Source organism: Ornithorhynchus anatinus, chromosome 5 (genome assembly GCF_004115215.2).
Source record: "Ornithorhynchus anatinus isolate Pmale09 chromosome 5, mOrnAna1.pri.v4, whole genome shotgun sequence".
Classification (NCBI taxonomy): Eukaryota; Metazoa; Chordata; class Mammalia; order Monotremata; family Ornithorhynchidae; genus Ornithorhynchus; species Ornithorhynchus anatinus.
The window spans coordinates 78,308,619-78,321,196 of NC_041732.1; the positions used below are offsets into that span (position 1 = coordinate 78,308,619).

At 51.4% G+C, this 12,578-nt stretch overlaps 1 protein-coding gene across 3 annotated transcripts in view; it reads right to left on the reverse strand.

The window, feature by feature from the left end:
• ECE1 (endothelin converting enzyme 1) overlaps positions 1 to 12,578 on the reverse strand; it is a 146,251-nt gene that overhangs the window by 73,212 nt on the left and 60,461 nt on the right. The window contains exons 1-2 of one of the 3 annotated variants that reach the window (XM_029066459.1): positions 3,733 to 3,790; positions 1,957 to 2,043 (exon numbers count right to left, since the gene is read on the reverse strand). In XM_029066459.1, the coding sequence (XP_028922292.1) occupies positions 1,957 to 2,043 (87 nt within the window). In that variant the 5' untranslated portion in view covers positions 3,733 to 3,790. Of the gene's footprint in view, positions 1 to 1,956; positions 2,086 to 3,732; positions 3,791 to 12,578 lie in introns of those variants that run through there. The other 2 variants (XM_029066457.2, XM_029066455.1) reach the window with 2 other exon arrangements.

Here is a 12,578-nt window from a genome sequence, read left to right on the forward strand (position 1 = left end):
GCGTGATCGCTTCACACAGTGGGAGGGCTCTTCCTCTGTTCTCTCCAAAGAGCAGCTGAATAAAAATTCTGAGCAGCATTTGCCACCTTTGCCCTCTCGGGATGCGGGGAGGAGGGAGACTTAGGGTGTTTATTTACTTATTTTTTTTTTTGATGGTAGTTGTTAAGTGCTTACTATGTGCCAGGCACCGTTCTAAACGCTGGGGTAGATACAAAGTAATAATAATAATGATAATGTTGGTATTTGTTAAGCGCTTACTATGTGCAGAGCACCGTTCTAAGCGCTGGGGTAGATACAGGGCAATCAGGTTGTCCCACGTGAGGCTCACAGTTAATCCCCATTTTACAGATGAGGTAACTGAGGCCCAGAGAAATGAAGTGACTTGCCCACAGTCACACAGCTGACAAGTGGCAGAGCCGGGATTCAAACCCATGACCTTTGACTCCCAAGTGCTGGGCTCTTTCCACTGAGCCACACTGCTTCTCACAAAGTAGTCAGGTTGGACACAGTCCCTGTCCCACATGGGGCTCACAGCCTTAATCACCATTTCACAGATGAGGTAACTAAGGCACAGAGAAGTGAAGTGATTTGCCTGAGGCCACAAGGCAGACAAGTGCCGGAGCCAGGACTAGAACCAAGGTCCTTCTGATGCCCAGGCCCGTGCTCTATCCGCTAGGCCACACCGCTTCTCTGGGAAAAGAGGGTCTTCTGAGGCAACCAGGTTTGCCCTGGAGCCCCCTGAGGGGGCTGGGGGGATTCCAAAGATTCAGGTCCCCTCCCCAGAGCCCAGTCCCACAACCGCAGTCCCCAAAACTCTCTGACTGAGAATGTCCCAAGTTAGGTCCAGCCTCTCTGGAGAGAGCCAGACGGGGCTGATTCCAATCCAAACACAAAGCATTCAGGCGGAACCCTACAGGGTGGTTTCATCGCTCTGAGAAGACGCTGAATTGAGTCCCAGAAGGATGAACTCTCTGCTCCCTTCCAATCAACCAATGGTATTGATCGAGTGTTTACTGTGTGCAGAGCACTGTACAAAGCTGTATAGGGAGAGTGCGATATAAGAGAGTTTGTAGACATGTTCCCTGTCCCCAAAGAGCTTACAGTGTAGAGGAGGCTGTAGACATTAATATAAATAAAAACATTATGGATCTGTACATAAGTGCTGTGGGGCTGAGGGAGGACTGAATAAAAGAAGTAAATCCAAGTGCAAAGGTGAAGGACCTGGGTTCTAGTCCCGGTTCTGCCACTTGCCTGCTGGGTGACCTTGGGCAAGTCGCTTAACTTGCCTCGGTTACCTCATCGGTAAAATGGGGATTAAGAGTGTGAGCCCCACGTGGGACATGGACCGTGTCCAATCTGATCACCTTGTATCTATCCCAGTGTTTAAAACAGCACCTGGCACGCAGTTAACGCTTAACAAATACCATAAAAAGCGTTGGGGGTGGAGTGATGCAGACGGGAATGGGAGAAGAGGAAATGAGGGCTAAAATGGGAAGGGCCTTTGAGAGGGAGATGTGTTTCCCTGTCCCTTGGGTCCCTGAGGTCTTCCTTGCCCCTGGGCTTTGAAATAATAATAATAATAATAATAATAATATGTGCCAAGCACTCTTCTAAGCACTGGGGTAGATACTAGGTAATCAGGTTGTCCTACATTGGGCTCACAGTCTCAATCCCCATTTTCCAGATGAAGTAACTGAGGCCCAGATAAGTGAAGTGGTTTGCCCAAGATCACCCGCCCAACAAGTGGCGGAGCCGGGATTAAAACTCACAACCTTCTGACTCCCAGGCCGGCCTCTTTCCACCAGGGCTCTGCCCATCCCACCTGGATCCTTTACCTGGAGCCCAGCAGGGGTGTGGGGGGGTGTTCCGGTGGGCATGCGGGACCGGACCTTAGTGGGAGCAGGCGGAGGGCAGCGCGGGGCGTGGAGCGTGGGGCGGAGGGTGGGCGCTTCTTACCTGAATGCCGTTGGGATACACCTCGCCCTCGGTCAGGGAGTCGACCAGGTCCTCCTCGTCCAGCGTGGCCCGCTTGTAGGTGGACATCTGAAACGTCAAGTGCAAGACGGACCCTCTCAGCGTCTCCATGGCAAAGTCCACCCCGAGCCATCCTCCCCGCTGCCCTCCTGGACATCCCGATGCCCCTCGACCCTCCCCCGGACGGCCTCCCTCCCCGACCGTCCTCCTCGTAATCGGGGGGCTCCCTAAGCCCTTACTTTGGACCACCCACTCTACTAAGCGCTGGGATAATGATGGTATTTGTTCAGCGCTATGTGCCAGGCACCGTACTAAGCGCTGGGCTGGATACAAGCCAACTGAGTTGGACACAGTCCCCTGTCCCACGTGGGGCTCACAGCCTCCATCCCCATTTGACAGATGAGGGAACTGAGGCCCAGAGAAGCCAAGTGACTGGCCCGAGGCCACAGGGCAGACAGTGGCGGAGGCGGGATTGGAACCCACGTCCTTTTGACTCCCAGGCCGGGGGGTCTAGCCACTAGGTCACGGCGGCCCGCGGCCCTCCCAACTCCTGGACAGCCCCCGGACAATCCCCCCAAGTCCCCCTGAAAGTCCCGGGACAGTTCCCACGAGCCCCCCGGATAGTAGAGGAGCAGTGTGACTCAGTGGAAAGAGCCCGGGCTTGGGAGTCAGAGGTCATGGGTTCGAATCCCGGCTCTGCCACTTGTCAGCTGTGTGACTGTGGGCGAGTCACTTCACTTCTCTGGGCCTCACTTACCTCATCTGTAAAATGGGGCTTAACTGTGAGCCTCACGTGGGACAACCTGTGTCTATCCCAGCGCTTAGAACAGTGCTCTTCACATAGTAAGCACTTAACAAATACCAACATTATCTTTATTATTATAGCCCCCACGAGTCCCCCGGACAGACCCCCTGCCAGACTCCCGGCCAATCCCCGCAAGCCCCCCGGCCAGCCTCCGGCCAGTCCCTCGAACAATCCCCGCGAGACCCCCGGACAGTCCCTTGGACAGTCCCCCCGGACAGCCCCCGCACAATCCCCACGAGCCCCCCGGACAGACCCCCAGACAGACGCCGGACGGCCCTCCGGACAATCCCACTTGCCCCCAGGCCAGACCCCAGGCCAGCTCTCCGGCAATCCCCGCGAGCTCCCCGGCCAGCCCCCCGGCCAGCCCCAGGCCAGTCCTCCGGACAATCCCCGCGACCCCCCAGGACAGACCCCCGGCCAGTCCTCCGCACAATCCCCGCGAGCCCCCCGGCCAGTCCTCCGGACTATCCCCAGTTGCCCCCCGGCCAGACCCCAGGCCAGTCCTCCGGACAATCCCCACCTGCCCCCCGGACAGACCCCAGGCCAGTCCTCCGGACAATCCCCGCGAACCCCCCCGGCCAGCCCTCCGGACAATCCCCACGAGCCCCCCGGACAGACCCAGGACAATCCCCACCGGCCCCCAGGACAGTCCTTCGGACAATCCCCACGAGCCCCCCGGACAGCCCCCAGGACAGCCCCCGGACAATCCCCACCAGCCCCCCGGACAGATCCCCCGGACAGTCCTCCGGACAATCCCCACGAGCCCCCAGGCCAGTCCTCCGGACAATCCCCGCGAGCCCCCCGGACAGACCCCTGGACAATCCCCGCGAGCCCCCCGGCCACTGTCCGGCGCAGAGGACCGGTCGGCGGGCGGGGGAGGGTCCCGGCCCCCCCCCCCAGTCCTGCCCAACCCCAACCCGGCCCGGCCCGGCCCGGCCCGGCCCGCCGCCTACCCCCGCCGGCCCGCCTGCAGGTCCCGGGCCGCCCGCACCGCACAGCACCGCACCGCACCGCACCCGAGGACCGGACGAGGAGGAAAAGGAGGAGTGGGGGGAGCGGGGGGAGGAGGAGGAGGAGGAGCAAAGGGGGCGGGGGAGAAGGGAGAGGAGGAGGGGGGAAGGGAGGAGAAAGGGCTGGGGGGGGGGAGGAGGAGGAGGAGGAGGAGGAGGAGGAGGGGGAGGAGGGGGAGAAGGGGGGAGGGGGGAAAGGGAGGAGAGAGGGCTGAGGAGGGGGGAGAAGGGAGGAGGAGGAGGGAGAGAAGGGAGGAGGAGGGAGAGAAGGGAGGAGGAGGGAGAGAAGGGAGGAGGAAGGGGAGAAGGGGGAGGAAGGGGAGAAGGGAGGAGAGAGGGCTGGGGAAGGGGGAGAAGAAGGGAAGGAGGGGGAATGAGGGCCTGGGGGGGCAGGAGGAGGATGGGGAGAGGAGAGGGAAAGAGGGCAGAGGGGGGTGGGGAGGGAGTCAGGAGAGAGGGAGGAGAAGGGAGTAAGGGGATGGATGGGGAAGAGGGCAGAATGGGGGTAAAGGTGGGCCAGCATTCTCCAGCCTCGTTTTGGCATCCTTTCTCCCCTCCCCTCTCTCCCCCTCCCTCTGACCCTCGAGTAAGTGTCTACCGTGGGCTGGGCTGGGGTCTCTCCGCCACCAAAACCGCAACATTCACAAGCCCGGTTACTGCCTTTTCTGGTTAGCCCGGGCCCACCTGGGGGTCCCAAGACCGCCTAGGACAAGCGCTAAGAACCCGAGCCGCCCTGGCCTTCCCTGCCCAGGGAGAGACTGTCCACGATGCTCCCGACCCTGACCCAAACCCTGTCCCAGCCTTTAGTCTTCCAAGGGAACTGGGCAACTGGAGGGAGACTCCAAGTTGCAGCTCATCTAGCTTTTCCACCTTCAGGGTAACTTTCAGCTTGCCAGTTTTTTTGTTTGTTTTTTTTCAGTAGTATTTGTTATAATACTTATCGTGTGCCAGGCACTATACCTGGCACTGGTGTAGATAGCTAATCAGCTCGGTCACAGTCCCTGTTCCACATGGGGCTCATAGTCTTAATGTCCATTTTACAGAGGAGGTAACCGAGGCACAGAAAACTAAGTGACTTGCCCAAGGTCACACAGTAGACAAGTGGAGGAGTCAGGATTAGAACCCAGGTCCTTCTGACTTCCAGGCCTGTGCTCTCGCTATTAGGTCATGCTGCTTCTCAAGCGCATTAGGCAGTGTGTCTGAGGAACGGCTCACAGGCCGGGCAGGGCCCCGACTACAGGTCCAAGTGCTCAAGGTGCAGCGAGAAGCCTCAAAGACCACGATCTCCCCTCCACCAAGAGCATCTCGCCGCCAAACTTTCACCCACATCCTGCCTCTGGCCTGGAACGTCCTCCCTCCTCAAATCTGGCAGACAATTACTCTCCCCTCCTTCAGAATCTTATTGAAGGCACATCTCCTCCAAGAGGCCTTCCCTTCTTTCCTCTTCTCCTGCTCCCTTCTGCGTTGCCCTGACTTGCTCCCTTGATTCATCCCTCTTCCCAGCTCCACTCTGCACCTATGTACATATTGGTAATTTATTCATTTAAATTAATGCCTGTCTACCCCCACATGGCGTAGTGGATAGAACACAGACCTGGGACTCAGAAGGTCATGGGTTCTAGTCCCGGCTCTGCCACCTGTCTGCCTTGGGTGAGTCACTTCACTGGGCCTCAGTTACCTCATCTGTAAAATGGGGATTGAGACTGTAAGCCCCACATGGGACAGACACTGTGTCCAATCTGATTTACTTGTATCCGGCCCAGGGCTTAGTACAGCACCTGGCACAGAGTAAGCACTTAACTTCTACAATTATTATTATTATTATTATAATTGGGCTGTAAGCTCATTATAGACAGGGAATGTGTTTGTTTACTGTCATACTCTACTCTCCCAAGTGCTTAGTACAGTGCTCTGCATACAGTAAGCGCTCAGTCAATACGAATGAATGAATGAACCAGGTGCCGCCCCATTCTAACTTCCTGGGCCAGCCAGTTGGCCACTGACGGAGCAAAACTTGCCACTTTCCTGGGGCCCCGGGGGCTCAGCATCTCTACTTGGATGTCCTCCCGTCACCTCTTAACATGTCCAAAATAGAGCTCATCTTCCCAAGCAAACCCTGTACTCCCCCGGACTTTCCCATCACTGTAGATGGCACCACCATCCTTCCCGTCTCGTAAGCCCGTAACCTTGACCTTATCCTTGACACTGCTCTCTCATTCAACCCACATATCCAATTCGTCACCAAATCCCATTGGTCTTACCTTAACAACATCACTAAAATCAGCTCTTTCCTCTCCATCCAAACTACTATCACATTAATACAATCACTCATCCTACCCTGCCTAGATTACTGCATCAGCCTCCTTTCTGATCTCCCAACCTCCTGTCTCTCCTCATTCCAGTCCATACTTCACTCCTCTGCCCGGATCATCTTTCTACAGAAACGTTCAGGACATGTCAGCCCCCTCAAAAATCTCCATATCAGACAAAAACTCCTCACCATTGGCTTTAAAGCAGCCCAACACCTCACCCCCTCCTACCTCACTCGCTTCTCTCCTTCTACAAACCGCACACTTCACTCCTCTGATGCTAACGTCACGGTGCCTCGATCTCACCTGTCTCGCCGCCGACCCCTGGCCCACGTCCTACTTCTGGCCTGGAACATCCTCCCTACTCAAATCTGCCAGACAATTACTCTCCCCTTCTCCTCCAATAGGCTTTTCCAGACTAAGTCTCACGTTTCCTCATCTCCCACTCCCTTCTGCATCACCTTGACTTGCTCCTTTTGCTCTCCCCCCCCCTCCCCGCCCCACAGCACTTATGCATATGTCTGTAATTCTATTTATTTATCTTGATGTTTATTTGTATTGAGGTCCATCCCCCCCATCTAGACTGTGAACTCGTTATAAGCAGGGATTGTCTCTATTGCTATATTGTACTTTCTCAAGCGCTTAGTACAGTGCTCTGCACACAGTAAGTGCTCAACAAATATGACTGACTGAATGAATAAATGAATGAGTCCAGGGGTTCTAGTCCCCGCTCACCCTGTGCCTATTACGTCAACAAGTCTCTTAACTTCCTTGTGCCTCAGTCTCATTTGTAAAATGGAGATGAAATACCTGCTCTTTGTTCCTTCTAGAGGATGAGTCCAGTGTGGGACTGGGATTTTTAATATCTCGTATCTACCTCAGAGCTTGGCCCATAGGAAGTGCTTAATAAATAGTATTCACTACTTTTATTACTCCACCCAATCGGAAATTGAGAGCTGTGTCTTTAGGTGATGGCTTCAGGCAGAATGGACAGTCAATCTGGATGGACGGTCAGTCTGGATCCCACTCAGGCTAATATTGAAAATAAAATCCATTTAGAGGCAATCAATCTCTGCTCTGAGTGAACTGGCCCAGTTATGGACAGAAGCCAGATCCTCTAGATAATTGTATTTCCCCAAGACAGGACTTCTAAAATCATTACAGTAATCCCTATCCCCTCTTCAGAATTTACCTGCAGTTCAGGGACAATGATGCAAAAAAGGATTATAATGCCCTTCTCTTATTTTACCACCTCCCTGCCCCGGGCCAGATAGGAAGAAAAGACCGAGTCTCTGTAATCTCTCAACAGTCAGTGGTATTTATTGAAGATTACCATGTGCAGAGCACTGTACTAAGCACTTGGGAGAGTACAATACCATAGAGTTGGCAGACCTGATCCGTGCCCACAAGAAATCTAAGGCAGAGGAAGGGGGAAGAACCCACCTCATCCTCCACATAGTCAGTCCTCCATCAGTGTCCTCACCAGGGAGGACTGTAAATTTACAGGTTGTAAGATATAAGTTCTAGACTATAACTTCCTTTTTTAAAAAAAAATAGCATTTTTAAATGCTTACTCTGTGCCAGGCACTGTACTAAGCGCTGGGGTAGCTACAAGCTCCTCAGGTTGGACACAGTTCCTGTCCCACAAGGGACTCACAGTCTTAATCCCCATTTTCCAGATGAGGTAACTGAGACCCAGAGAAGTGAAGTGACTTGCCCAAGTTCACACAACAGACGAGAGAGACGAGTGGTAGGGCTAGGATTAGAACCCAGGTCATCTTTTTTTTAATGGTATTTGATAAATGCTTACTACATGCCAGACACTTTTCTAAGCACTGGGAAGATACAAGGTAATCAGGTTGGACACAGTCCCTGTCCCACATGAGATTCACAATCTTAATCCCCATTTTCCAGAAGAGGTAATGGAAGCCTACAGAAGTGAAGTGACTTGCCCAAGTTCACAAGTGGCAGAGCCGGGATCAGAACCCAGGTCCTCCTGACTCCAGGTCAGCGTTCTATCCAGTGGGCCTTGCTGTTCTTTGTGGGCAGGGAACACATCTTTCAACTCTGTTGCATTGTACTCTTCCAAGTGTTTAGTACACTGCTCTGCACACAACGCTCAACAAACACCACTGGCTGGTTAATTTACTGTGTTGGTTGTAGCCCCATCTAGATTTGTGTTACACAGATGCTGAGTCTGTTAGGGTGCAAGTCCTCTACTCTTAGGAAGGTCTTTGTCATCAGATATTATAAAGTCCAAAGCTCTAGTACAAATGTTTTGAATTTAGCATTAATTGCTCCAATCTGATTTTTCCAGAGGAAATGCCCAAATGCTTAGTCCAAATACTACAATGTCAAGACTTCGTCAGGGGGTTGGTTGGGCCCATTAGGTTTAAGTGACCTTTCTCGGTAGCTCATAAAAGCTTTATACTACGCAGGACTTTGTGGGAAGCAGCGAGCAGAGACGTCTAGTGGAAAGAGCCTGGGTCTGAGAGGCTCTGCCACTTGCCTACTGTACCCAATCTGAAAAATGGGGGTTAAATATCTGTTCATTCATTCAATCATATTTATTGAGCGCTTACTATGTGCAGAGCACTGTACTAAGCGCTTGGAATGTACAATTTGGCAGCAGATAGAGACAATCCCTGGCCAATAAAGGGCTCACAGTCCAAATGTCTTCCTCAGACTACGGGATTGCGACTTTGTACAACCTGATTATCTGGAATCAACCACAGTGCTTCGCACACAGTAAGTGCTTAACAAAAAATGCTATTATGTGACGGAATCTAAAAGGCATGCCTGCAGATCAACTCTCTGTGGATGATTCCCAAATCTACATCTCCAGCCCTGATCTTTCTCCTCTGCAGTCTCGTATTTCCTCCTACCGTCAGGACATCTCTACTTGGAAGCCCCACCGACACCTCAAATTTAACATGTCCAAAATGGAATTCCTCACCTTCCCACCCAAACTCTGTCCTCCCCCCGACTTTCCCACCACTGTAGATAGCACCACCATCCTCCCTGTCTCACAAGCCCATAACCTTGGCATTATCCTTGACTCACCTCTCTCTTTCAACTCACATTTTCAATCTGTCGCCAAATCCTGTCACTTTAACCTTCACAACATCACTAAAATCTGCACTTTCGTCTCCATCCTAACCGGCACCACATTAATCCAAGCATTTATCCTATCATGCCTTGATTACTGCATCAGCCTCCTAGCTGACCTCCCCATCTCCTGTCTCGCCCCACTCCAAACCATGCTTCATTCTGCTGTCTGGATCATTTTTCTACAAAACCGTTCAGTCTGTTTCCCCATTCCTCAAGAGCCTCCAGCGGTTGTCTACCCACCAACACATCAAACAGAAACTTCTTACAAGTAAAACACTCAATCGCCTTGCCCTTTCCTACCTTACCTCCATGATTTCGTGCCACAAAGCAGTCCACACAAACCTTGCTCCTCTAATGCCAACCTACTCACTGAACCCCAATCTCGTCTATCTCGCCATCAGCACCTCACCCGTGTCTTGCACCTCCCTCCCTCTTCGTATCCGCCAGACATTCACACTCTTCACATTCAAAACCTTATTAAAATCACATCTCCTCCAAGGGACCTTCCCTGACTAAGCCTTCATTTTCTCTTCTCCCACTCCTTTCTCTGTCACCCTTGCACTTTGATTTGAACACTCTATTCATCCCACTCTCAGCCTCACAGCACTTATGTACGCATCTGTAATTTATTTATATTCCCGTCTGCAGCCCTCTCTAGACTGTAAGTGCCTTTTGGGCAGGGAACATGTCTACCAACTGGGTTATTTAGTAAAGTGCTCTGCACACAGTAAGTGCTAAATCAGTCCTACTGATTGATTGATAATTGGTTACATTTTGGCTAGTACTTCAACCCCCTTCCTCCCCACCTCCAACATTCTGCCCTTTATAAACCTCTGGGTGGGCCTGGAATGATCTACTCTGAAAGGGACATGAAACACAAGCAACTCCACTGGGTTAAAAATCCCTGAGGGTCATGGAGCTTCTTGACTGTAAACCTGTTGTAGGCAGGGACTGTGTCTTTTTGTCATCCTATTGTACTCTCCCAAGCGCTTAGTACAGTGCTTTGCCCGCAACAAGGGCTCAATAAATATGATTGAAAGAACGGTGCCACTGAGCCAGTACTCTTCCTGTTTGCACCTCATGGCTACCACTTTAGGTCTGCATTGATAACCTCTCTGCGTGTATCTAGTCAATCAATCAGTGGTATTTGAGTGCTTACTGTGTGCACAGCACCATAATAACACTTGGGAGAGTACAACAACATAGAGTTGATAGTATCCCTGCCCTTAAGGAGCAGATAATCTAGTGGGGGAGACAGACATTAAAATAAATCACAGGTAGGGGAAGTGGCAGAGTAGAAGGGTATGTATATAAATTCAGTAGGGGGTGGGAATGGGGTATCGAAGTACTTAGGGGGTACAGACCCAAATGCATAGACAACACTGACGCGAGGAAGCAGCATGGCGTAGTAGAAAGAGCACGGGTTTGGGAGTCAGAAAATCATGAGCTCTAATCCCGGTTCCGCCACTTATCTGCTCTATGACCTTGGGCAGGTCACTTCACTTCTCTGTTCCTTCAGTTACCTCACCTGTAAAATGGGGATTGAGACTGTGAGCCCCACTTGGGACAGGGACTGTGTCCAACCCAATTTGCTTGTATCGACTCCAATGTGTAGTACAGTGCCTGGCACATAGTAAGGACTTAACAGATGCCACAGTTATTATTATTATAGGATAGAAAGATGCAGCCTGGCTTAGTGGATAGACCATGGGCCTGAGAGTCAGAAAGACCTGGGTTCTAATCCCAGATCTGCCACTTGTCTGCTGTGTGACCATGGGCAAGTTGCTTAATTTCTCTGTGCTACAGTTACCATGCCTCAAAAATGGGGATTAAGACTGTGAGCCCCATGCAGGACATGGACTGTGCCCAACTTGATTAGTTTGTATCTACCTCAGCACTTAGTACAGTGTCTGGCATATAGTAATTGCTAACAGATCCCATTAAAAAAAATTAATCCAGCAAGGCGCCCTGGAAGAGATATGATTTTAGTTGGGTTCTGAAAACTAGTATGCCCTGGAATGATTTTGAGGTCCTAACTAGGAGTTCTGCAGTTCATAACTGAACTGGGGCTGCTTCTCTGAGCCGAGGTGGTATAACACATTAGTTCGACAGAGAGAATCTAGCGTGGCAGAGTGTCTGGAACACCTAAACTCGACTAATGATGCTCAATTAGGAGACTTAGTCATAGCCTCAGTTGATGGAAAGAGTGAGTGATCTTCGTCCAGAATATTCTCCCTTTCTCTTCTTCTCTTGCCTGAGAAACATACGTGGTAACAAGGGAGGGCTTTCCATTAAGTCAACCACACCCTGGTCCAGGACTGCTCTGGCCTACTCTCACACTCCTCCATCACTGTAATTTATTTATATTAATGTCTGTCTTCCCCTCTAATTTATAAGTTCCTAGTGGACAGGGAATATGTCTACTAACCCTGTTGTATTGTACTCGTGGCCTAGTGGATAGAGCATGGGCCTGGGAGTCAGAAGGACCTGGGTTCTAATCCTGGCACTGCCACTTGTCTGCTGTGTGACCTTGTGCAAGTCACTTCACTTCTCTGTGCCGCAGTTTCCTCATCTGTAAAAATGGGGATTAAGACTGTGAGCCCCATGTGGAACGGGGACTATGTCCAACCTGATTACCGTGTATCTGCCCCAGCGCTTAGAACAGTGCTTGGCATATAGTAAGCACTTTACAAATACCACTATTATTATTATTACTCTCCCAAGCACTTAGCAGAGTGCTCAGCACACAATAAGTGCTCAATAAATACCACTGATTGACTGATCATCGCTGAGATTTTGAGTCTGTTTTGTGTATTTGTGCTGTTTTAACATTTCATCACTCCTGATATGTCTGTTTCCAATCTCTTCTCCCCACTTACACTTTTGGATTGTTAGTCCCACAAGGGACAGGGGCTGTGTTTAATTCGATGCACGTATGCTCTTCCAGTGCTTAGGACAATGTTCCACCACCACACCGAAACTACTACTATTCTCACCGCATTTTGAGAGCAGATAGGAAATGAGAACAGAGGTTGGAGTGGGGATGAAGTGGGGATGACTGTAAATGATATTTCCCCGCAGCTCCTGCCCAAATGGTTCTCTTTCCACCCTCCCTCCCCATCTTCCCATTTGCTCTATCCTCTTCTCTCCCCCATTTCCCTGCCTGTGGAATGGCAAAAAATTTCCATTCCCTTCTGTGCGGAGCCTGAAGCCTGAAGGAGAATCCGTGTTAGATCTGAGGAGATTGGTTACTCAAAGCGCGGAGGAGAAATGAAGTGGGAGTGTTTTCTCCTAAAGAGTGTTCTCTCCTGCCTCCGGGCTGCATGGCAACAATTCAGTCCAGACAATACATGCAATACCCATCTATGG